Source organism: Megalobrama amblycephala, linkage group LG9, assembly GCF_018812025.1.
Source record: "Megalobrama amblycephala isolate DHTTF-2021 linkage group LG9, ASM1881202v1, whole genome shotgun sequence".
Taxonomy (NCBI): Eukaryota; Metazoa; Chordata; class Actinopteri; order Cypriniformes; family Xenocyprididae; genus Megalobrama; species Megalobrama amblycephala.
The window spans coordinates 14,938,659-14,966,506 of record NC_063052.1 but is presented as its reverse complement, the minus strand read 5'-3'; the positions used below and the strand labels follow the sequence as shown (position 1 = coordinate 14,966,506).

Genomic DNA, 27,848 nt, shown 5'->3' with positions numbered 1-27,848 from the left:
CAATAATTCTAATTTAAAAATAATGTTTTCTTATTTATATACAATTTGGACAAATATTAGTTGTATGTGAATTCTGTTTACAGTTTACTTAAAAGGTTTAAAATGACCAGGATAAATATCAATATCAATATAAATATCATAATAAATATGGATAAATATCCCCTGAATAGACAAAAAAAAAGACCTTATTTTTTTAAATGAACTAAAAACAACATTTTAATTTATTCATAAATCATATTATAAAACAAATTTAATTAAAAGAAAATAATTTTAATTTTATATGAAAATAGGATTTTTTAACAAAATAGGATAATTGTAATTATATATATATATATATATATATATATATATATATATATATATATATATATATATATATATATATATATATATATATATATATATATATATATATATATTGGACACAAATTAGTTGTGTGAATTCTGTTAGATATAATTTATGTAAAAGGATCAAAATGACCTGGATAAACATCAATATCAATATAAATGTCATAAATATGGATAAATACCCTCCGAACAGACAAAAAAAGACCGAAAATATATTTTAAATTATTTAAAAAAATTAATTAATAAAATAAAATAAGTGTAATTTAATAAAATAGAATAATTGTAATTTAAAAGCAAATCTATTTTATAAATAATTGGACACATTATACTCTGGAATGTATAATTTACATAATAGGTTCAAAATGATGAACAATTAATATATAGATAAACATCCTCTGAACAGACGAAAAAGACCTCAGTATTATGCAGAGAACAAACATCTTGCTCATGAAGTCACAGAACGGTGCGTTTTGATGGTGAACAACTCAATTACAAGAGGAATTAGAGAGAAACAGCTGCGGTCTACAGGCCACACAAACACTCCTCATCCAGTGACAGGCCGTCACGTGACCCAGGCCACAGACACACACCGGCTCAAATATAGAACATGCCCATAAAAAGCCACAGAATGCAAGCTCAGTCCTGCACACACATATACAGAGGGAGAGAAAAGCCAGAGGTTTAGGGCAACTGTCCAGCATCCCTCCTGGGAGCTTCATGCTCTTCACACTACTGATGGAGAGGAACAATGGCTAAACATAGTGTGTGTGAATGAGAGAACGTTTGTAGGGTATATTTATATATGCATCAACCAAAAAAAAAGTATTTCAGAATTATTGCTGAGCTGGTGTGCGTGCGTACTAGAGTACTACAGAGATCTTTTCTTAGCATATTCAGGTTGAGTGTTTTTCCATTCAGATTTGTGGGAATCCATTTGGAGAAATTCCCATCTCACCACTGCATTTGAGCGTTGCAGTTGCTTTATCCATCTTTATTTACTTATTAGATTGTTGCTGCTAGGTTATTATAAGCATATTATACAAACAAGAGTACATAAAACCAAACATGTCTATTGAAAGAACAAGAAAAACATTGCATCTCTTAAACAACTGCATAGTTGCTTGAAATCAGAAGAGCGTGTGGGCGGAGTCTCTCTGCATGCGCACTGCACTCAGCCAATCAGAAGAGTGTGTGGGCGGAGTCTCTGCAAGCGCACTGCACTCGCAACCAAATCAATCCAAAATCGCAGCCAATCAGAAGAGTGTGTGGGCGGAGTCTCTCTGTAAGCGCACTGCACTCAGCCAATCAGAAGAGTGTGTGGGCGGAGTCTCTCTGTAAGCGCACTGCACTCAGCCAATCAGAAGAGTGTGTGGGCGGAGTCTCTGCAAGCGCACTGCACTCACAACCAAATCAATCCAAAATCGCAGCCAATCAGAAGAGTGTGTGGGCGGAGTCTCTCTGTAAGCGCACTGCACTCGCAACCAAATCAATCCAAAATCGCAGCCAATCAGAAGAGTGTGTGGGCGGAGTCTCTCTGTAAGCGCACTGCACTCACAACCAAATCAATCCAAAATCACAGCCAATCAGAAGAGTGTGTGGGCGGAGTCTCTGCAAGCGCACTGCACCCGCAACCAAATCAATCCAAAATCGCAACCAATCAGAAGAGAGTGTGGGCGGAGTCTCTCTGTAAGCGCACTGCACTCGCAACCAAATCAATCCAAAATCGCAACCAATCAGAAGAGCGTGTGGGGGCGGAGTCTCTCTGTAAGCGCACTGCACTCGCAACCAAATCAATCCAAAATCGCAACCAATCAGAAGAGCGTGTGGGGGCGGAGTCTCTCTGTAAGCGCACTGCACTCGCAACCAAATCAATCCAAAATCGCAACCAATCAGAAGAGAGTGTGGGCGGAGTCTCTCTGTAAGCGCACTGCACTCGCAACCAAATCAATCCAAAATTGCAACCAATCAGAAGAGTGTGTGGGCGGAGTCTCTCTGTAAGTGCACTGCACCCACAACCAAATCAATCCAAAATTGCAGCCAATCAGAAGAGCGTGTGGGGGCGGAGCCTCTCTGTAAGCGCACTGCACCCACAACCAAATCAATCCAAAATTGCAGCCAATCAGAAGAGCGTGTGGGCGGAGCCTCTCTGTAGGCACACTGCACTCACAACCAAATCAATCCAAAATTTCAACCAATCAGAAGAGTGTGTGGGCGGAGTCTATCTGCAAATGTTTAGCACTCACAATCAATTCAAAATCACAGCCAATCAGATCAGTGTGTGGGCGGAGTCTCTCTGTAAGTGCACTGCACCCGCAACCAAATCAATCCAAAATTGCAGCCAATCAGAAGAGCGTGTGGGCGGAGCCTCTCTGTAGGCACACTGCACTCACAACCAAATCAATCCAAAATTTCAACCAATCAGAAGAGTGTGTGGGCGGAGTCTATCTGCAAATGTTTAGCACTCACAATCAATTCAAAATCACAGCCAATCAGATCAGTGTGTGGGCGGAGTCTCTCTGTAAGTGCACTGCACTCACAACCAAATCAATCCAAAATCACAGCCAATCAGAAGAGCGTGTGGGTGGAGATTCTCTGCAAGCGCACTGCACTCTCAACCCAGAAGAGTGGACATTCCCAAAATAAATGACACAAAAATTTGAAAAATTTGGAAAATTGTACAGTGCGAGTTTTTTTAAACATAGTGTTTAGTCTAAAATTTAACAAGCCTCTCTTTTGTTTGGAGAAGGGAATGCAAAAAAATATTATTACAACCAGAACTTAAAAAATCCTCACCTTGCAACTTAATACAGGAAGTAAATCCCTCAGCTGACTGTCAAGGAAAATCATTACTACAATCTAACAGCCTGAACATTTCCTTGGGAATTGCATGTCATATCATTAAATACTGGTTAGATTTTTAGTGCCACTTTTGAATGTTATGTTCTCCTCAACAAGTCACATGATTTTAGGGATCATTCATGTCTGTTGCACAAACTTTACACAAGTTTGGAACAACCTGAGGGTGAGTAAATGATAACAGAAGATTCATTTTTGGGTGAACTATCCCTTTAAGGCCATTAGTGTGTCGCATACAGAGTAAATAGTAAATCTGTGGTGAAAATAAAAACCTCAAAACTCTTTAAAGACCACAAACAGTCGTGTTGAGACTCTCTCCCCATCACTTGTGTGTTTATTAGTCTGATTCTCCATCCCACTCTCGTCCAATAGCCTGTGGCCTGAGATCTTCTTCCTGTTTGGGCGACGTGAACCAAAGTCTGATGGCATGACATCACGCCGGCCCCCTGCACTTCCCCCCGGCCACTGTGTGAATGCACTGGGAATGTGTCGCATTGGCATTTTTTTAAACGGGAGAAGTAATCCCTATGTGAACAGAAACCAATGTCGCATGGCTGACCACATCGCTCGGAATAGCATGGAGGAGAGTAACAGGTCGGCATCACAGCAGAACAGAGCTTTTAAGTTGAAAAGCAGAGAATTTATATCACCCTTAAAGGGACAGTTCACCCGAGAATGAAAATTGTCATTATTTACTCAGCCTCAGGCTGTTATTTTAAGTAGTCAACACAATTTATGCACTATATGTCAAGTCTTTTGAAGCACACGATTGCTTAGTGTGATAAAAGACAGATATTTAGGTTATTATTCTAACACCGTGTCCTAACCAGATGTGCTGTGATGCTGCGGCACGCGATGAAATCATTTTTTGATGAGATACAACATACAAACAAAGTATGCCGATGATAATCTCAGGTGCTGATTATATGCTTTATTTAGTGTTTATAGCGTCTTAAGTGAGTTTTAATATCATTTTGCATGACCTTTATAGCTGTATTGAAAGCGACAGGATAATTCACCTCAGATCTTGAAAATAAATGAAAGGAAACAAGAACGTTCAGACTGTGAACAAACAAGCGTTCATTGCGAGTGCACTGCGCCCACACACTCTTCTGATTGGATGAGTGCAGTGCGCTTACAGAGAGACTCTGCCCACACACTCTTCTGATTGGATGAGTGCAGTGCGCTTACAGAGAGACTCTGCCCACACACTCTTCTGATTGGATGAGTGCAGTGCGCTTACAGAGAGACTCCACCCACACACTCTTCTGATTGGATGAGTGCAGTGCGCTTACAGAGAGACTCCACCCACACACTCTTCTGATTGGATGAGTGCAGTGCGCCTACAGAGAGACTCCGTCCACACACCCTTCTGATTGGATGAGTTCAGTGCGCTTACAGAGAGACTCCGCCCACACACTCTTCTGATTGGATGAGTGCAGTGCACCTACAGAGAGACTCCGCCCACACACACTTCTGATTAGATGAGTGCAGTGCGCCTACAGAGAGACTCCGCCCACACACTCTTCTGATTGGCTGAGTGCAGTGCGCTTACAGAGAGACTCCGCCCACACACTCTTCTGGTTGGCTGAGTGCAGTGCGCTTACAGAGAGACTCCGCCCACACACTCTTCTGATTGGCTGTTATTTTGGATTGATTTGGTTGCGAGTGCAGTGCGCTTGCAGAGAGACTCCGCCCACACACTCTTCTGATTGGCTGAGTGCAGTGCGCTTGCAGAGACTCCGCCCACACACTCTTCTGATTGGCTGAGTGCAGTGCGCCTACAGAGAGACTCCGCCCACACACACTTCTGATTGGCTGAATGTAGTGTGCTTATAGAGAGACTCCGCCCACACACTCTTCTGATTGGCTGTGATTTTGGATTGATTTGGTTGCGAGTGCAGTGCGCTTACAGAGAGACTCCGCCCACATGCTCTTCTGATTGGCTGTTATTTTGGATTGATTTGGTTGCGAGTGCATTGCGCTTGCAGAGAGACTCTGCCCACACACTCTTCTGATTGGCTGTGATTTTGGATTGATTTGGTTGCGAGTGCAGTGCGCTTGCAGAGAGACTCCGCCCACACACTCTTCTGATTGGTTGAGTGCAGTGCGTTTGCAGAGAGACTCCGCCCACACACACTTCTGATTGGCTGAATGTAGTGTGCTTATAGAGAGACTCCGCCCAAATGCATGATGCTATGTACTTGACTCTATGCATATGATTGTTCGCTTCAAAATTGAAGTATACTTTAGGCTTTAGCCAATCAACAACCAATGGACCAAGTCCCGCCCCACATTCCGTTCCATTCTGACCAATCAGAGCACATTGTGCTTTTCAGAAGGAGGGGCTTCATAGAGACAGGAACTAAACAGAGCGTTACTGACAGACTAGGAAGAGAGGAGCTGCAACAATGGAGAATATGAGGAAAATAATCAACATTCAAGCAGGAAAACCTGTTCTAGTATTTCAAGACAGGGCATAACAGGTAGACATCTGTTGACACTGCACAGACAGAGTCATATGAAGAGACTCTCCCAGCAGGCACTTTTAGTCAAGCTAAACATTGGTATTATAGTGCTTAAAATATGACAAACTCTAAGTGTGAGATATGCTAACAGTGCTTCACGGCGAGGGATTACTTCAAGACCATTAAACTGTGAAATGTCACACAAGTTTACATCCAATTTAATGTACATGCAATTAAACACAGATGCTGGTTTGGTTGTACCTTTGATGGCTCTTGGTGTGTCATGGCCATTTTGAGGAAAGTACGCTGGATCTGCAGGGCATTGTTCACCATTTCTGCCTGTTGATAAAAAAAAACAAGCAAATAATTACATAGTTTCATTAGAAAAGCACACAATCAAAACTAGACGAGTAAAGTTCGCTGGGACAAACTTTGATGTTGGCTTGACAAAGTCGTATGAAACTTTGAAAGTTTTATAAGCTTTAAATTGAGTGAAGTGGAAAGAGAAAGACATTGCTAGCATTAATTAACATGTTTTAACACACTGCATGAATTAGCATGTTGTTAACACGATTTAGCATTTTGCTAGCATGTTTTAGCACGTTGCTAGCATGAATTAACATGTTGTTAACATGTTTTAGCATGATTTAAATTGTTCACATTACTTAACATGTTAACATGATTTAACATGTTATTAGCATTAATTAGCATGTTATGTTTCAACACATTGCTAGCATTAATTAGCATGTTACTAACATGTTTTAGCACATTGTTAGCATGAATTAGCATTTTAATAGGATGATTTAACATGTTGCTGGCATGTTTTACATTTGTTAGTATGAATTAACAAGTTTCTAGCATTTCACTAGCATGATTTAACATTTTGCTAGCATGTTTTAACACATTTCTAGCATTAATTAGCATTTTGCTAACATGTTTTAACACACTGTTTGCATGAATTAGCATTTTACTAGGATTATTTAACATGTCGCTGGCAAGTTTTAGCATATTTTGGCATGAATTAACATGTTTCTAACATGTCACTAGCATGATTTAGCATGTTGTTACCATTATTTAACATGTTGTTAGCTTTAATTGGCATGTTGCTATCACGTTTTAACACATTGCTAGCATGAATTAGCATTTTGCTAACACGAGTTAACATGTTGCTAACATGTGTTAACATGCTTCTAGCATGAATTACAATGTTGCTAACATGTTTTAACATGTTTTTAGCATGAATTAACATTGCTTACATTTTACCACATTGCTAGCATTAATTAGCATTTTGCTAACATGTTTTAACATGTTGTTAGCATGAATTAACACTGTTTACATTTTACCACATTGCTAACATGACTTAGCATTTTGCTAACATGTTTTAACATGTTGTTAGCATGAATTAACATGCTGTTGACATTGTAACATGTTGCAAGCATTAATTTGTATTTTGCTAACATGATTTGGTGTTGCTAGCACATTTTAAAACACATGAATGAGCATGTTGCTAACATGATTTAACATGTTGCTAGCATGTTTTAGCACATTTCTAACATGAATTAGCATGTTACTATCATGTTTTAGCATTAATTAGCATGTTTTTAGCATGTTTTACACATTGTTAGCAAGAATAACATGTTTCTAGCATGATTTACAAAAATCTTGACCCCCTCAATGACTTTTCATAGTTTTGATCGTCATTTAACGAAAATCGTACACTGGATCAGTTAGGAAAGATATATCATACCGAGTCAGAAAGTCTGAGCGTCTGAAAGCTCTAGGAACACAAACTCCATGAAAGGTATTTGAGCAGCAGCAAGAGTAAAGTCTGAAGACTTAATGTGACCTTCATATAGTAAAGTTATATAAAAATCAACCGCAGGGACATCAGGTGCCTGAAGCTGAAGAATCTCCTAAATGAGGTGAAGCCTAATGGGACAGAGCTGAACCACATACACACAAATTGAGGCAAATCCCACATTTAGGAAAAGACTTCCTCTCGCAGAACATGGAGAACCATAGAGGTCTGTTTTACCTTAAAAGGAGCTGACTATAGGAGATAAACCGTCTCTTTCAGCACTGATGAGAAACTTAGATTGGTGAACGTTGCCTTTCGAGGTAAAGGCACTTCATGGGAATTATCATCGGTAATTCCCACACTTTCAGGTTCAGAAGGTCACCTCTGCATGACTCCGGGTTATATCAAGCCATCAGGCTGCGGTTCAGATCAGCCGTGTGTGGCAGAGGAGAAACGGATGAGCTCTTTTTAGAGCTCTTCTAAAATATCTGATGAGAATCACAAATGAATTGAAAACAATAACTGCAATTATAGTTCACTACAGTTATCACATTTTGTGTCCTGGTTATAACCTCATTTTTCTGTTAAAAACGCTGTGCAGATACATGGACAAAACTAATATTTCATATTATTTAAGTATTATAATATTTAGTATTAGTTATTATCATTAACCAAATAAAATAAAATAAAATATGAGTAAAATAAAGTAAAATAAAGCTAAAATTAAATAAAATAATGCAAAAAAATAAAATAAAGCAAAATAAAATAAAATAAAATAAAAATGAAGCACATTAAAATAAAATAATGCAAAATAAAATAAAACAAATTAAAATAAAGCAAACTAAAATAAAATAAAATAAAATAAAATAAAGCAAAATAAAATAAAATAAAATAAAATAAAATAATGCAAAATAAAATAAAATAAAATAAAGGAAAATAAAGGAAAATAAAGTAAAATAAAGTAAAATAAAATAAAAAAGCAAAATAAAATAAAGTAAAATAAAGCAAAATAAAATAAAATAAAAATAAAGCTAAAATAAAATAAAGCAAATTAAAATAAAATAAAGCAAAATAAAATAAAATAAAGTAAAATAAAGCAAAATAAAATAAAATAAAAATAAAGCTAAAATAAAATAAAGCAAATTAAAATAAAATAAAATAAAATAAAATAAAAATGAAGCACATTAAAATAAAATAATGCAAAATAAAATAAAACAAATTAAAATAAAATAAAATAAAATAAAGCAAAATAAAATAAAATAATGCAAAATAAAATAAAATAAAATAAAGGAAAATAAAATAAAATAAAGTAAAATAAAATAAAAAAGCAAAATAAAATAAAGTAAAATAAAGCAAAATAAAATAAAATAAAAATAAAGCTAAAATAAAATAAAGCAAATTAAAATAAAATAAAATAAAATAAAATAAAATGAAGCAAAAAATAAAATAATGCAAAATAAAATAAAACAAATTAAAATAAAATAAAATAAAATAAAGCAAAATAAAATAAAATAATGCAAAATAAAATAAAATAAAATAAAGGAAAATAAAATAAAATAAAGTAAAATAAAATAAAAAAGCAAAATAAAATAAAGTAAAATAAAGCAAAATAAATAAAATAAAAATAAAGCTAAAATAAAATAAAATAAAGCAAAATAAAATAAAATAAAGTAAAATAAAATAAAGCAAAATAAAATAAAATAAAAATAAAGCTAAAATAAAATAAAGCAAATTAAAATAAAATAAAATAAAATAAAATAAAATAAAATAAAATAAAAATTGTTGAAAAACTAAACAAAAATTAGAAATGTTGCCTTGGAAATAAACTGAATTTAAGTTTAAGCTGAAGCATTAAAACTGGAAATAAATAAAAACTAAAATTAACTAAAACTTAAATTAAACCTAAATATCAATATTTAAAAAAAAAAAAAAAAAAAAAACTAATAAAATGACAAAAGCACATAAGACTAAAAATTTAACTAAAATATAAAAACATGAACAATTTAAAGTATTAATAAAACTAAAATAATACTGTATAGCATTATATAAATTATTATTATTTAAATAAAAATTATAATATATAGTATTATTTAAATAAACATTATAAATACATATATTGTTTTTTTCAAAAAACTATAATAATGAAACATGAATTATAGTTTAGGAAGAGCATCTTTAGGGGATCATTATATTTCGGGGTTGTTGGCAATTAAAAAGTTTAAAACAAAAACAAAATTCCCACAAACGTTTAGTGCAGAAAGTTTCTTTTTCACTGAGCGAAAGATCCCGCACACACACACACACACACACACACACGGTCATAGAGCCATTTCTCATCTCTTATTAGACTGAAAGGGAAATGTTTCCTCTCGGAGTTGAGCTTGAGGAGAATTCCAGTGTTAACAAAGAGGACACATACATCCCTCTCCCACTTTCTTTCTGCTCTTTTTCACCCGTTCCCTCTCCCTCTTCTCATAATATTACATTCCATCACTAGAAAGAGCCACTGTGCCTCTGTGTACACTAACAACATTGTCCAGCGCCTCGTTTCTCAAGCAGCTCTTTAGCTACCAATGTCTGTCAGTCAAAAAGAAACCCTAACATTTCAGCTGCTGCTTACAGGCCGTCGACTCACAAACGACCTTGTGTTACAACAGACCGGACAGAATCACTGATTGTGAGGCATCTAATGGAGTGATTTCAATTAAATTAATATCTTAATATAAAATGATAAAAGTATTGTGGATAAAGCCCAGTGTTGTCTTTTTGATTGCAGATGTTGTTTCCTGTCCGGTGTTCCACTGTTGTAATTTAATTGTTAATTAGTGTTTGATACCCCAGTGTTTCATGGTCAGGTCTTGTTCAGGTTGTGTTGGTGTGATCAGAAACGAGGGAAAGCTGGATCCAAGGTTTATTAAAGATATAAAAGAACCAACTAAAAACAGTAAACAAAGCTATCTCTGTGGGCAAACGTGTCGCTCTTGCCTTGTGGTGGCTTGGAATTCCAAGGGGAATCGGATATACAGTGCCGGTCAAAAGTTTGGGAACATTACTTTTTTTTATGTTTATGCTCATCAAGGCTTCATTTATTTGATCAAAAATACAGAAAAATCAGTAATATTGTGAAATATTATTGCAATTTAAAATAATGGGTTTCAATTTTAATATACTTTAAAGTAGAATTTATTTCTATGATGCAAAGCTGAATTTTCAGCATCATTACTCCAGTCTTCAGTGTCACATGATCCTTCAGAAATCATTCTAATATGATGATTTATTATCAATGTTTGAAACAGTTGTGCTGCTTAATATTTTTTTGGAACCTGTGATACTTTTTTCAGGATTTATTAATGAATAAAAAGTTAAAAAGAACAGCATAACAATATAAGTTTTTACTATCACATTTTATCAATGTAACACATCCTTGCATAATAAAAGTATTAATTTCTGTCAAAATAAAAATTCCTGACCCCAAACTTTTGAATATATATAATATATATATAAAGCAGCACAACTGTTTTAAACATTGATAATAAATCATCATATTAGATCATTATAGGATCATGTGACACTGAAGACTGGAGTAATGATGCTGCAAATTCAGCTTTGATCACAGAAATAAATTCTATTTTAAAGTATATTAAAACAGAAAACCATTATTTTAAATTGTAATATTTTTTCACAACTTTACAGTTTTTTTCTGTATTTGTGATCAAATAAATGCAGGCTTTATGAGCATAAGAGACTTAAACATTAAAAATTATAATGTGTCCAAACTTTTGACTGTCACTGTATGTGTTTAGACGTAGGTCAGATGTCCAGATATCGGATATGCATCTGATTTAAAACCACATTTGAAAGTGGCTCAGAAAAAATTTGGATCTCATGCGGATTTTTGTGTTTATGCGTGTGCAACAAATTCTGATCTGTGTCAGATGTGAGCAAAAAATCTGATCATCATATTAGAATGATTTCTGAAGGATCATGTGACACTGAAGACTGGAGTAATGATGCTGCAAATTCAGCTTTGCATCACAGAAATAAATTACATTTCATTATATATTCACACAGAAAATGGTTATTTTAAATTGTAAAAATATTTCACAAAATTACTGTATTTTTAATCAAATAAATGCAGCCTTGGTGAGCAGAAAAATCTTACCAACCTCTAAAAGAGTTTTTTAATATGTTTACACTTTTTAGCAACATTTTATATAATTTTTTAACAATCCAGCAGTTAATATAACCCTTCTTAATAAAACAACACTGTCAAACAGTACTTTTCCAGTCCAACAGCAAAAAACAAGCCAAGTCGTCTCTGTAAATAAAGTTTAAACAAACCTTCATTTTTTCCACCTACTTTCAGATTATAATAAAACACTTTCCATTTGTTATGATGCAAATGGATTTAACGGGGCTGCAGGGAAACAGAATAGCACAAAGCCAATTGTCAAATATAGCAGAGTTATGTGAACCTGGAAAGCGACAGCTGTGACTTCACGAACAGCTGGACTGATGGGTGTGTGTGAGTGTCTGCAGTCATTTGGTCGATAAACTAAGAGCTCTTGAGAATGACTTCATTCTTATATTATCTACCTCTGCTCAGTATTCCTACCTGTCTGTTCAAAAGTGATATTCACAACCACTAACACTTACATGATTTGCCACTTCTCCACCAATAGATGTGCTGGTCTTCACATATTCAGACACTGAACCGCTCAGCAAAAGGTCGAACGCCTCCATGCTCTGAGATTCACCTTAGAGTCAAAGAGAGATAATAACAAAACAGAAATCAGTGTAATAGAATAAACAGCATTACTGAGGATGATTTGAAATCACATTCATTGTTGGAGACGTCAGAGTTGGAAAGGTCTTGAGCAGCAAATCATGTGACACTGAAGACTGGAGTACAGTGTTAATTTTTGTCATGATTTTCATCAACGACATTTTTTACGGACGAAAAACAAGACGATGACTAAATAAAAATGCGTTTTGAATGACTAAAATCTACTCTCATTTTTGTCAACGAATAAAAACTAAACGAAAATGATATCTAGAAGATATCCAGTCAGGACTGCTGTCCTGTGTGGAAGATGCGCACATTTGAAGTGTAACGCGCTGAACTAACCGCAGGAAACGCGGCGCTGTTGCGCCCTCTACAGGCTGGTCAGCAGCACTTCAGACTGCTTCACGCACATTTATGCCAAGCGATTGCTTATGAGCTCATGTTGATGAATTATGACAGTGTTTACTACACAATGTTTATATGGTAATGTGTTTTAGACGGTTGTAAGAATGCATATTTTATCTCCCTCGTCTGAACTTAAATGAGCAGACTGCAGACATTTCAGAATAAGAGTCACAGTGTCTTTCGGGATGGTTTATTATTATTATTTTTTCCTGGTCATTATTGTTATTTTGTTTACACAACAAACTGTATTTAACTTAATTTAATTAAGTTAAATACACACATTATTCTATATAATTTACAAGTATAAGGGTTATTATAATCTTCATTAGTTGAAATAAACGTTAACTGAAATAAAAAATAAAAATATAAAAAATTATTTTATTTCATCTATTTTTCAAGCTTTGGCTTAACCTGATGTACTTAAATTACTAAAACAGAAATAAAAAAACTATAATGACGTTTAAAAGCAAAAACTAAAAGACAAACACAAAAAATTACTAAACTAAAATTACAATGAAAGCAGAAAAACTATTTTAAAAATATTTTTTTTAACAAAAACTATAATAGTACCTCAATGATAATTGTGTCAATCCCTGAAAAGCACTGAATTGAGCTCTCTTGTGTCGTTTTGCACTTAAACGGTCAAAAACGTCAGTTTTGGCGAGTACAGCTGGTTGTCTTAAGTGAACATAAACAGTTTGGAGAATATCAGATGTGTATCAGTGTATTGGATCTGTGTATTGTTAGAGAAATGCTTATTAATGCTTTACAATTTAAATAAATAAGATTTTAGTCGACTAAAACTAGACTAAAACTAAAACAATTTCCGATGACTAAAATATGACTAAAACTAAATCAAAATTTGCTGTCAAAATTAACACTGCTGGAGTATCGATGCTGAAAATTCAGCTTTGATCACAGGATTTAAATTACACTTTACTGTATATTCACATAGAAAACAGCTATTTTACATTGTAAAAATATTTCACATTTTTTAACAGTTTTTACTGTATTAAACTTTTAAACGGTGGAGGAGAATTTTGGACTTCTGAGATTTGAGACTTTGGTGATGAAATAAAAAGATCAATCCTTTTGACTATATTAACCTATTGTAATGGTCTCAATAGATTTCTTGGGTCATGCCGAGAACATAGATACCAATTTTGTCATAGTCGGTCGAACTTCCTGTCCGCCATTTTGATTTTCTTTAAAAACCTACTTTTTCAATCTACTCATACACCGTTGCTCTAATTTTCACCAAAATTTAATTGCATCATCATCAGAATGTGCCGACAAAAAGTTATGGAATTCAACTCGATTCGTTTTTGTTTTCGAAATACCGAAGCAACGAAGTTGAGGCATGATGCAAAAAACGACTCTTGAAGCTGTATCTCTGCAATGCTTTGGCATATTGACACCAAACTTTGCACGTTTCGTTGTCACCTCACTCTGACCACAATACATCAATTTGGTCACAGCGCCACCTATTGGTCAACTGTGATAAACCTTTCAATCATATTTCTAATGACTGTATTTATGATTTCTCAGCCAATTTGCCTAAAATCATCTCAAAATGTTGTTACATGTTTGTTGTTGCATTTGGTCTGATGCTCCCAGCCATGTTTGCATGGCTTATATGCTCTTTGTGCTTGGGCGATAATTGCTGCTTACAGCTATATTTTGTCTTATTTCTGCTATTTGACACAATAATGACTTAAAAAAAAAAAAAAAAAAATACAATAAAAATATTACTGCTTATAATAAGAATTATTATTACCATGATTATTTATTTATATTATTATGCCACTATTTAAACTACATACTGTATTACAAAACCACTAACTGAAGTAGAATACTTTTGTCAATAAATAAATATTAGTTAAACTAAATATAAAAATTCTGAAAACACAGAAGAAAAAACAAACTCAAAACTGGAGGAGGCAAAAGCTAAAACTGTAACATATTATATATTTCAGACTGCATCTATGTGCAGTTTGCCAAGGCTAATGCCACTCTACTCCTATGAGAATATATTTCCCATGAAGAAAAATCCCCGAAACGTCAGAGTTCTTCTCTGTTAGATAATCTGTAGAGTTATAGACAATGCCCTGTGGACTCATCAAAACAGACCAGATATGCTTTACAAATAAAAACTATAAATACATTAAACAATTCAGAACTGCTGTCAAGATCTGTGCTTCTGGTACCTCCGTTGATCATGTTACTGATGATGTCACCGTTGGCCACGCCCCCAGGACAGTGCTGAAGTTTGACAGCCACCGCTTCCAGACGAACTACCGCCTGCTCCAGACGCTCAACCAGTGCTTCCATGACAGCGGTCCTGGAGAAACAGAGCAAACTCTTGGTCTGTGCCGAACGACCGTTGTGGCTGTTTGATTTGTTGGGACTTTGTGACCTGAATACCAGTCCGTTCAAATAAAACACTCTCCTCCCCGTAACGGTCAAACGACTGCACGTATCCCAGAGAAACAAGACAACAATTACCAGGAACGTTTTATGAACTTTCCTGGAGGTGACCTAATCAGTTTTACGCAAAAATGTGAATAACATTACTCAAAGTCACCATGAAATCACTACTGCAGTGTTTATTCTAAATGATTTATCCATCATTGTTTTTATAAATTCATAATCTTGAATCAGAATAACTTCCCCTCCCTCTTCTCTGATGATGAGGGCGGGGCAACCTGTCACTCACATGAGATCCACCAATAGCAAACCACAACCATCCAATCAATTCCCCATGGACAAAATCAAGCCCCGCCCTACATTTGTTCTTGTTTGCAAAGCATTTAACACAATATACGTCACAATAGAGAAGAAAAGATTAGTGCAACTTCCATTTCATGCTGATTTTAAGTAATATAATCCATATTTTGTTATAAATAGGGGCTTTTTTGGCATCAGTCCACCTATTGCTGTTTTCCATGTTCGTGGAGTTAGTTCATGAAGTAAGCTGCACGATTTTGGACAAATTTGTAAAAATGCCGGGTGCCAATGTTTCGTATGCATTTGGCCAATCAGCTTACACTTACGTCACTGGTAGTTCACATAGAGTGCAACAGTTCCCGCCCCCTTTTTCAGCGGCGTTGAATTTTTTTTCACTAATTTTTTCCATAGGGATTTTAAAATAGTCTTCTTTAAAGAGTTAAAATCAGCTAAACTGAATCACAACACTACAAACTTTGATTTGAAGCAAAAAAGTTTGGAAAATTGAACAAACAGACAAAGGTACAAGACTGTATGCTTAACGGAAAAGAACTACAATCCCATGAAGCATTGCGATCAGCACAAATCAAATTAAAAACGATGGAAAAAAACAAAAATTATTCATTTACAAATGTTGATTACATGTATAAAAACAACAAATTTTAAGTTTATTGCATTTTGAGAGCGTAGGGAGATTGACTCGATTGCGCAGTGTTTCATGGGAGTGGGCGGAGCTAAAGAGCTCTTTTGGAGCATGTTGCTTTTTTCAAATCTCTGATTGGTGGAATTTCTGTATAGCATCATGGGTAATGTAGTTTTTCAATCGTTAAACACGATTATTTTAAAACCAAATTAATAATGTGGACTGAAGGTTTCAACAGAAGCAAACACCATCAATTAAAGGGTTAGTTCATCCAAAAATGAAAATTATGTCATTTATTACTCACCCTCATGCCATTCCACACCCATAAGACCTTCGTTCATCTTCAGAACACAAATTAAGATATTTTTGATGAAATTCGATGGCTCAGTGAGGCCTGCATAGCCAGCAATGACATTTCCTCTCTCAAGATCCATTAATGTACTAAAAACATATTTAAATCAGTTCATGTGAGTACAGTGGTTCAATATTAATATTATAAAGTGACGAGAATATTTTTGGTGCGCCAAAAAAACAAAATAACGACTTATATAGTGATGGCTGATTTCAAAACACGGCTTCATGAAGCTTCGGAGCGTTATGAATCTTTTGTGTCGAATCATGATTCGGATCGAATGTCAAACTGCCAAACGGCTGAAATCACGTGACTTTGGCGATCCGAACCGCTGATTCGACACGCTGATTCATAACGCTCCGAAGCTTCATGAAGCAGTGTTTTGAAATCGGCCATCACTATATAAGTCGTTATTTTGTTTTTTTGGTGCACCAAACATATTCTCGTCACTTTATAATATTAATATTGAACCACTGTACTCACATGACCTGATTTAAATATGTTTTTAGTACATTAATGGATCTTGAGAGAGGAAATGTCATTGCTGGCTATGCAGGCCTCACTGAGCCATCGGATTTCATCAAAAATATCTTAATTTGTGTTCTGAAGATTAACAAAGGTCTTACGAGTGTGGAACGACATGAGGGTGAGTAATTAATGACATAATTTTTATTTTTGGGTGAACTAACCCTTAAAAAACCTTGTAGCTCACAATAGAGCTGTCTTTAAAGGTTTATGAGTTATCCTTAAAAAATACATTTCAATCAAGTTTTTTCTTCCGGAACCTGACTGTTGCACTCTATTTCGCTGGGATAGACCCTACTTTGAAACAAATGGTGTTCCTATAACTAAACTAAATGGTGTTCCTATATCGCTCCCAGTTCCTGCAGTGCAAACATGCCAAAAAGTGGGTACTTCTGCCATTAGTTATAGGAACTATGAAAATGTTCTTCTGGTGTAAAAGCCCCTAATAACTACCATTATACAAAAAAAAATCACTAGTATTAATATAAAATTCTAAAGTTTTAGATAATATTTCTGCAAATCTAGCACACACACACACAGACTGTGAGTATATGAAGGCGTGGCGGGTTCACTGGCAGCCCTCCACATGACCACACCTCAATACTCATCTGCTAACAGGAACAGAACAGTCAATTCAGTTACGACAGCGTCAACAGGAGGACACAAACTGTGCTGTCAACAGTCCAAAATGAGCAGTTCACCAAAGTATTTAATTACATAACACGATCACCATATTAAAGCCTTTAAAAAAGAACTCAGCGTAAAACATAAAATACTGCTGATATCTCGACATGTTTCAATAACTAATCAGCTGATTAGCAAATACTGATTCTGTTCTGTCTTTGAGATGTTTTAGTCAGTCATTCTGAAACATGCTGAGGGAAAAAACACCTCTGGGAATATAAATATTACATTTATATTTGCCCTAACTGATCAAAAAATACATAAAATCAGTCATTAGAACAACCTAATTTTAATTTCTGTCCTTTAAAGTCCTTAAAAACATTTAAGTGATGTCCGGAAGGGATATTTTGTGTTTAATGAACCTACAAATTCGATTAAACCATCAAAATATGAGGAAAATATTTTAGATTTTTTAGATAATTTAAATATGAAGGAAAAATTAGGTTAAGGTATTTATTTGACAATATTATGTCGCACAATTTTGCATTATTATCACAAATAAAACAATCGACTCAACTACGCAATATGTACTGAAGCTTGTTTCCGCCACTGAATAAAAAATAAAAAAGTTATTAAAGTCAATTATGAGCTTTTTTGTTCTCACAATTGTGAGTTTATAATATATCTCGCAAAACTGAGAAAAAAAGTTAAAATTGTGAGACAAAAAGTCACATTTTTTATTAAAAAATTACCTTTTTTATTTTTTATTCAGTGATGGAAACAAGCTTGCATAAATATACTTACAAATTCTTTAACAATATGTTTTTTATAATATTTGAAGAAATGGAGGTGTCAATTTTCCTATATATATATATATATATACACAGTACAGTCCAAAAGTTTGGAACCACTAAGATTTTTAATGTTTTTAAAAGAAGTTTCGTCTGCTCACCAAGGCTACATTTGTTTAATTAAAAATACAGTAAAAAAACAGTAATATTGTGAAATATTATTACAATTTAAAATAACTGTGTACTATTTAAATATATTTGACAAAGTAATTTATTCCTGTGATGCAAAGCTGAATTTTCAGCATCATTACTCCAGTCTTCAGTGTCACATGATCCTTCAGAAATCATTCTAATATGCTGATCTGCTGCTCAAGAAACATTTAATGTGTACAATTGTACAAAATATTTGTGTACAAAATTTTTTTTTCAGGATTATTTGATGAATAGAAAGTTCAAAAGAACAGTGTTTATCTGAAATCTAATCTTTTATAACATTATAAATGTCTTTACTGCCACTTTTGATTGATTTAATGCATCCTTGCTGAATAAAAGTATTCATTTCTTTAATTTCTTTTCAAAAAAATAAAAATAAAAATTCTTACTGACCCCAAACTTTTGAACGGTAGTGTATAATGCTACAGAAGCTTTGTATTTCAGATAAATGCTGTTCTTTTGAACTTTCTATTCATCAAGGAATCCTGAAAAAAAAAGTACACAACTGTTTTCAACATTGAAAATAATCATAAATGTTTCTTGAGCAGCAAATCAGCATATTAGAATGATTTCTGAAGGATCATGTGACACTGAAGACTGGAGTAATGATGCTGAAAATTCAGCTTTGATCACAGGAATAAATTACTTTGTGAAATATATTCAAATAGAAAACAGTTATTTTAAATTGTAATAATATTTCACAATATTACTGTTTCTTACTGTATTTTTAATTAAATAAATGTAGCCTTGGTGAGCAGACGAAACTTCTTTTAAAAACATTAAAAATCTTAGTGGTTCCTAACTTTTGGACTGTACTGTGTGTATATATATATATATATATATATATATAAATTACACAAATTACACAAAATAAAAAAAGACAAAAAGACACTGAACAACATTTCCACTGCTATTGCCCCAAAAGCAATAACTTACTAAATAAAGTACAAAAATATTAAACCATTTAAAACCATTTTGGCCAACAATAGCATATATGAAATTTAATAAATAAAATCAAATTGAGCAGAAATGAAATCTCGAGTCTAATAAATGACTTCTCATCATCATTGTTGATTGTTAAGAGGAATCTAATCACTCAGTCTGGATCATATCACTGAACAATAATAAACTCATCTGTCAATACCTTCTTTGTGACTATTTTCAAAACTGCTCGTCTGTTCAATGAAAGACAACAATTCGTCATGCTCAATACTATTCTTTCTGATTTATTAAAGAATGCATTGCGAATGCATTTTAAAAGAGCGAATAATGTGCAGCTCAGCTGTGCAACGTCTATTGCTTTTACATGAAAATATTTAGTAATTCAGAAAGACTGATATAATGTAAATCAAACACATGATCACAATCAACAACATATAACCTGACACAACAGCACTGAAGATCTAACAGCAATTCATTCATCAGAGCAACAAAAGAGCCGTATTTGCTGCATTTAACATGTAGCTACTAAAAGAGCAAGTCTCTCTCTGACACTCGTCAGCAGTAATTAATAGTGACCCAGTGTGGAAATGCTCACGTCATCTTGTTATCTCTCTAGAGAATTCTCTCGGCCCTGCCAAATGCCTGACCTGGGCCTCAGCTGGGCTTTTCAGAGAGGCAGAATAACCCTGAAACACTGAGCATCAGTTTTTAAACCGGTAAATCCAACAGCACTTTTTAGCTGAATTATCAAGGTCACTCCGCTACTAAAATCTGTTTTGTACTTTTAACATATACTGACATCATCCACCATAATAATAAAGATGGAAAAGAGAAAGACACATGATGAATCAAACTAGTACAGAAGATGCACAAAACACCATCATGGCACTACAAACATTCATTTAACAATAGAAGATGTAACATAAAACTCTAATGCATGCAATTAATAGCAAACAAAAACATACAGTAGTTGACAAAAGTGTGGATATTTTGTGTTTAATGAGCCTTGAAGTTCAATTATATGAGGATATTTTAAATATGAGGGAGGAACAAAACACTAAACTTGTTTAAAGTATTTATCTGACAAAATTATTTGGGGGAAAAAGGCAAACTACAGCTGCAGGTTTTATTTTACTATGCAAAATAATGAGGAAAAGGAAAAAGCATAAACAGTTAGGGCTGTCAAACGATTAATCACGATTAATCGCATAAAAAATAAAAGTATATAAATACAAACACATCCATGTATATATTTGAGAAATATTTACAAGTATATGCATTTATTTATATTTTTATATAATTTATATTATATATAAATACATGTTTTTGTACATAAATAACATATTTCTCTTAAATATATACATTAATTTGTGTGTATTTATATATACATATTATTTACACACATTACTCACACATATATTATGCAAACTCAAACTTTTATTTTGTAAGCGATTAATCGCTATTAATCGTTTGACAGCCCTACAGTTATAAACATTTTGCTGGTTCTCTTGTTTTTGCATGTGTTCATAATTTCTTTGCATGACAACCTGGCAAGTTTAATTGCATTATTATCACAAATAAAAGATCTTTTTTTACCTCTAAAAAGGTACATTTAACAGTACCTTACTGTAAAATGACACAAAATACAAGGTTAGATCTGTTACAGTCCCCGTATGTGATAAGGGAACTTACTGTTAACCAATTAAGTAAATTACAGTTTTACAGTTCAATTTACAATCACTTTTCACATGCAAAAGTCACTCAAATCATCTGGTAAAGTAAGTTAAACTAAATATTTCTGCTGGACTATATGTCTGCCATTAAATATATATCAATCTGCACAACATGATCTGTGCTGAACTAATGTTTCAGGAGTGATGCAGTTGCACGCTTCTCTATTTCTGAATGAGTCTAAATGCAGAGCAATGCTTCACCCGGATACAGAAGATGACTGGAGCCCATGTGCTAAAAACAACATTTGCCTTTAATGACAAAGTGACATCCTTTCAGTAGGACCCTGATAGGAGACTGAATTAAATCTGTGGCAGAACTTGTCGAGACACCAGGACCATAACCACCATAGACATAAAGGGGGACAAATGCCCCCCCAATAATTAGAAATGGCCAAATTGTCGCCCCCAATAATTGAAATTCACAGTAGGTGGGGTTTAATGTTCACAGACGCAGAGCTCGAATTCAGAACGAATCGTAAGATGTAAATAGTGAAACATTTAATACGTCAACTGTATTGCGATAGAAATGTATACTCAACTTTTTGTTCTCAAATATGGCCGTTTTGAATTGAAAATATGCATTTATGTGATTCATGTAATAATTGCTATTACAGTGTGACGAGACAAGAAACATTTTACGTTTTCGACAAAGTTCAAGACATGGTTATGGCCTTGCAAGACACTAATATAGATACTGATTTATCTTTTATTATGGGCTGTTTGGATGATGTTCAGAAGTGTAAGAAATATGGTTTGTGCATCTAATATATTTAGTGTGTTTGAGGAAAAGGTCAAAACCAGGAGTGTAGGGATAATTTGTAAAGTGGGCGGACGAAAAGTTATGACTATCTCCCAAAAATGTGAGTGACGAATGTAGAAATAAATAAAAGTGGGAGTTGTAATGACTGCGACACATCGATACAAATAAATAAATAAAAAAATCACCATCAGACATACTTTTCTTAAGTTTACATTTAAATCATAATCACCTTTCTTATTCACATTCCCTTGCATAATTGTGTCTGTATAGATTTGTACATACATATTTTCGTCAATCTTGTCTATTGAGTACATAAATGTTTATGCATTTTATTTTATAGTGCCTTTCCAAACCAAAATTATTTGTCTAGATTGTATGTATGTATGTATGTATGTATATATATATATGTATATATATATATATATATATATATATATATATATATATATATATATATATATATATATATATATATATATATATATATATATATATATATATATATATATGTCTAGCTTTACCAAGACAAATTCCATATTTCTTTTTTTAATTATGATTTTAATTTAATCTGTCATTACCATGATCATCACCATTAATGCATCTACTATTTGTGTTAAAAAATAAATTAGTGATAATAATAATTCTATACATATTACATATGATGCTAGTGTTAGTAACCTTGGTAGTGGTATTTAAACATTTATAGTAATTTTTTAACAAATAATTAACATTTATGCAATTAATTATTGGAATATATATATATATATATATATATATATATATATATATATATATATATATATATATATATATATATATTATATATTGTATATCATAGCATATACATGTGTATATATAGTATATATGTATATATGTATGTATGTATCTATATATATATATATATATATATATATATATATAGACACACACATACACACATACTTTTATCTACACATGCCCTCCAAAAGTTTGGAAACGCCCTAGAAAAGTGGGGTTTTGGACAATACTGGCATGAATCCTTTTTAATTTGTGATAATTTTGCACTGATAAGGGACAACAAAAACTTATTTTATTACATAAACAGTTTATACATAGAAAAAACTTAAATTTTCGATTCATCAAAATATCCAGCATTAGCAGCTATCTGACCTAAACTGGGCTCTGATTGGTTCATTGTATTCTAAACTCAATTGGCAATCAAATGTTGAAGCTATTAATGTGTGCTGACCCAAAAATCTGTTACAAACCTGGGCCAAGTTTAAACCAGTAACAGCATCACAGCTGGCAAAGGGGCATGTCTGACTTTGACATGAATATATTGCCATTATTATGCAATCAAAATGAAAATTATTGGTCTTCAATGATAATGTCAAGTTACTTTAATGTATTTGCACCAAAAAATGATGATACCGTCCAAAACCACACTTTGCCAGGGGTGTTTCCAAACTTTTGGAGGGCAGTATATATATACTATATATTTATATATATACTATTGTAAGTCACACTTTTAGACATTGTCACATTCTTTTTTTCCACTTTTTTGTGAGATAATAATTACTTATTTAAGTTATATTACACACACACACACACACACATATATACATATATATATATATATATATATATATATATATATATACACACACACACACACACAATTAAGATTCAAATAATTGTGCATCTATAGCTAATACACAGGCCTTCAAGGGAATATGTCAGCCTATTGATTTATGACAGCAACATTACACTTCAGATCTTCTGGGCTTCTGCATCACATCAAATATAGCATGTCTAACAGAGTCACCAGCCTGTCGCGTCATCTCTATCCCACAGGCAGCAGACGCCTGCACGCGCTGATATGACAACTGACAGATCCTGCAATTAGTGAAAAGATAACGCACCCTGCCCTCTGACAGCAACACACCAGTGAAACCGCAAAATTGTGCTCGTTCAACCCAAATTCCTGCCAGCACCGCGAGCGCGCACCGCGTGTCTCCAAACAAAAACACGCACGTTTCCCAGTGAGATACTCCCACCCGCTCGGAGCGCGATCCAAACGTCCCACTAACGACCTGGAAGGAAAATAGGACAGAGACAGAGTCATTCTTACCGAAATATTACCTCTGACAAGGTATCCGGGTTTTACTCTCACGTTTTCTTTAGAAAAAGCGAGATGTGGATCGGCTATGGAGGTCTGGTCCTGCGTCCCCGGCGCGCTCCCTGCTGTCACTCAACTGAGCCCGGCAGCCGCTTCCGGGACTTCCATATTTGGGAAGGATGAATCAGAGATGCCTAGATAGAGCAGTGAGACAGCCTGACTGAAGGTTTCCAAGGATGTCTTGATGGTGACACGGATGGCATTACACTGAAGGAATGGCAAACACCTATTCAGTAATGATAAAAATATGGCACTGATGACGAAAAATGATTATAAGCTATTTTAAATAAGCATGGAATCATTTTAAACAGGCTATATATGATTAATAGCAATATATTATTAACATAATGAATAATTATTAACTTGTGTGCCAAATCAAAGTTATTATTCAACATGCATGAAGCCATTTTGTTGTCATGTGAAAGAAAACCCTCATGACTATGTATATATATATGATAATTTTAAATTTAAAATGTATAATGTATTATTCAAATCAAATTTTGAATTATATGACTAGTGTACAATATAATTTGTTTATGCTTGAAAAAGGAAAATATTTTAGTACATTTTACTTGGCATTAAATAATAAAATATGTATGTAGTGTCATCAAACCCATTAATCATGACTAATTGCATCTAACAAACGTTTGTAAATATAATATATATATATATATATATGTATATACACATACTGTAGATACACATACATATATTTGTGCCGCCAAATCGATAAATTGCAATTAATCGCATCTAACATAAAAGTTTTGTAAATATAACACACACACACACACACACACACACACACACTTGTGCCGTCAAATCGATAAATAGCAAATAATCGCATCTAACATAAAAGTTTTGTAAATATAACACACACACACACACACACACACACACACACACACACACTTGTGCCGTCAAATCGATAAATAGCAAATAATCGCATCTAACATAAAAGTTTGTAAATATAACACACACACACACACATATATTTGTGCCGCCAAATCAATTAATTGCGATTAATCACATCTAACATAAAAGTTTGTAAATATAACACACACACACACACACACACACACACTTGTGCCGTCAAATCGATAAATAGCAAATAATCGCATCTAACATAAAAGTTTTGTAAATGTAACCCACACACACACACACACACACACACACACACACACACACACACACACACACACACACATACTTGTGCTGTAAACCCGATTAATCGCGATTAATCACATCTAACATAAAAGTTTGTAAATAATACACACACTAGTGCTGTCAAATCGATAAATTGCGATTAATCACATCTAACGTAAAATTTTGTAAATATAACACACACACACACACACACACACACACACACACACACACACACACACACACACATTTGTGCTGTCAAATCGATTAATCATGATTAATCGCATCTAATGTAAAATTTTGTAAATATAACACACACACACACACACACACACACACACACACACACACACACACACATATTTGTGTCATCAAATCGATTAATTGCGATTAATCACATCTAACGTAAAATTATGTAAATATAACACACACACACACACACACACACACACACACACACACACACATATTTGTGCTGTCAAATCGATTAATCATGATTAATCGCATCTAATGTAAAATTTTGTAAATATAACACACACACACACACACACACACACACACACACACACACACACACACATATTTGTGCCATCAAATCGATTAATTGCGATTAATCACATCTAACGTAAAATTATGTAAATATAACACACACACACACACACACACACACACACACACACACACATACACACACACACACACACACACACACACACACAATTTGTGCCATCAAATCGATTAATCATGATTAATCGCATCTAACGTAAAATTTTGTAAATATAACACACACACACACACACACACACACACACACACACTTGTGCCATCAAATCGATTAATTGCAATTAATCGCATCTAACATAAAAGTTTGTAAATATATAATATAAATATACACATACTGTACGCACACACATATATATATATATTAGTGTTGTCATATTGATTAATCACAATTAATCACATCTAACATAAAAGTTTGTATGTGTGTATGTGTGTGTGTGTGTATCTGTATACATAAATACATACATACACACACACACACACACACATATACTGTATATTTACTTTTGTTAGATGCAATTACTTGATTTGACAGCACTAATAATATAATGCAATATTAATATAACATTTTATGTATTTTTAAAATATAGTTGATAAATATCATATATAATAATTATATGAATATAATTAAAACATAAATGTATTTCAAAAACGTACAAAGCCAACGTGAATACAAAGACTACAAACATTTGTGAGAAGTTGGCCCAAGTTTTGAGCCAGATTTTTGTAAAAGATTTCTCATTTTATCATCCCTGTTTATCAAATAATTCTGTGGCACTAATATAGAACAACATTTAAAACTAAACAAACCCCATAAGATAAAAATACCCCCGTTTATTCAGTTTCCATGACCTCTTGAACAACACATTTACATCAGTGCCCTCCTGACACCCTGACAGATTAGATTATCGAGTGATCTTCCTGTCAGCTGCTATCAGAGCTCTTATTCTGCATCAGTTCCCGCCGGCCTTTTCTTCCCGGGAGCCTCTGCTATCATGGCCGACGTTAGACAAGCATCCCCGGTGACGGTGTGGTGGAAAGTTTCACTGCTGTGTCACTGTGAAACACGAGCCAGCGTCAGGTTCACGCCGGGCAGAAATAGAACATCCTCCGGCAGCACCACGTGAACACATGCGGCCCTTCAGCATTTCTAATTGATAAGAAACACCCTGAATAATTCACTGAGACCTTGCGGATCTCCAATATGCAAAACAGCGTATGCAGGTGCTGCGTTGAGTTGGTTTTAAGTACAGATAAACATGCGTTGTGAGGGTTATATTTAAACATAGGTTTGAGTTACAGGGGGTGTTAGCCTGATCAGAATTTAGGGCCGGTTTATGGTCATTACCCAAAGTGCTCTGTCCCGAACATTAGAAGACTGCTACAACTAGGTCAACATGGTGGGTCTCAGATCCATGACACAGCGATTTCGTTGAAACATTGCTCAATCTACACATAAAACTGCTTATAGCATCACCTGACGAGTCATATTGAATTATATTTAGTGATTCTGGCGACATGCGTTTACACAAACACATTCATTATCCAACAGACAACACTTCATCAAGTGTGTTTATTCAACACGTCTCCCTGCTCTCGCAGTTTGAGTTATTTGCAATGAGGCGAAATGACAAATTTCTTAAACTGAAGTACAAGTTTTGTAAGTATATAGATATATACACCCATAATGCTGGGTTAAAAACAACCCAAGTTGGGTTGAAAATGGACAATGTTCACCTTTTATTGTTGCCTCTAGTAATTATGTGTCTGATTTTTAATTTCCCAACATATTTTGGGATCATTTTAAGCCAGATATAGTCATTTTTAAACAATAGTTGAGTTAAATAAAACTATCCAGCAAACATTTAACCCAACCGCTGGGTCAAAACAACCCTAACACTGGGTTTGTCCATTTTCAACCCAACTTGGGTTGTTTTTAACCCAGCATTTTTAGTGCATATATATTATTTTTACAGCATCATGTTGATTATCACATTTATTTGACATTGAGGTTA

General features: G+C 34.0%; 1 protein-coding gene across 3 annotated transcripts in view; it reads right to left on the bottom strand.

Annotated features, from left to right (window-relative positions):
- Positions 1 to 24,291, bottom strand: part of cap2 (cyclase associated actin cytoskeleton regulatory protein 2) — a 42,812-nt gene extending 18,521 nt beyond the window's left edge. Inside the window, exons 1-4 of one of the 3 annotated variants that reach the window (XM_048201791.1) lie at positions 24,093 to 24,290; positions 14,869 to 15,002; positions 12,127 to 12,227; positions 5,934 to 6,011 (exon numbers count right to left, since the gene is read on the bottom strand). In XM_048201791.1, coding sequence (XP_048057748.1) covers positions 5,934 to 6,011; positions 12,127 to 12,227; positions 14,869 to 14,992 — 303 coding nt within the window. In that variant the 5' untranslated portion in view covers positions 14,993 to 15,002; positions 24,093 to 24,290. Of the gene's footprint in view, positions 1 to 5,933; positions 6,012 to 12,126; positions 12,228 to 14,868; positions 15,003 to 24,081 lie in introns of all 3 variants that reach the window. The other 2 variants (XM_048201789.1, XM_048201792.1) reach the window with 2 other exon arrangements.
- Positions 24,292 to 27,848: the final 3,557 nt, after the last annotated feature.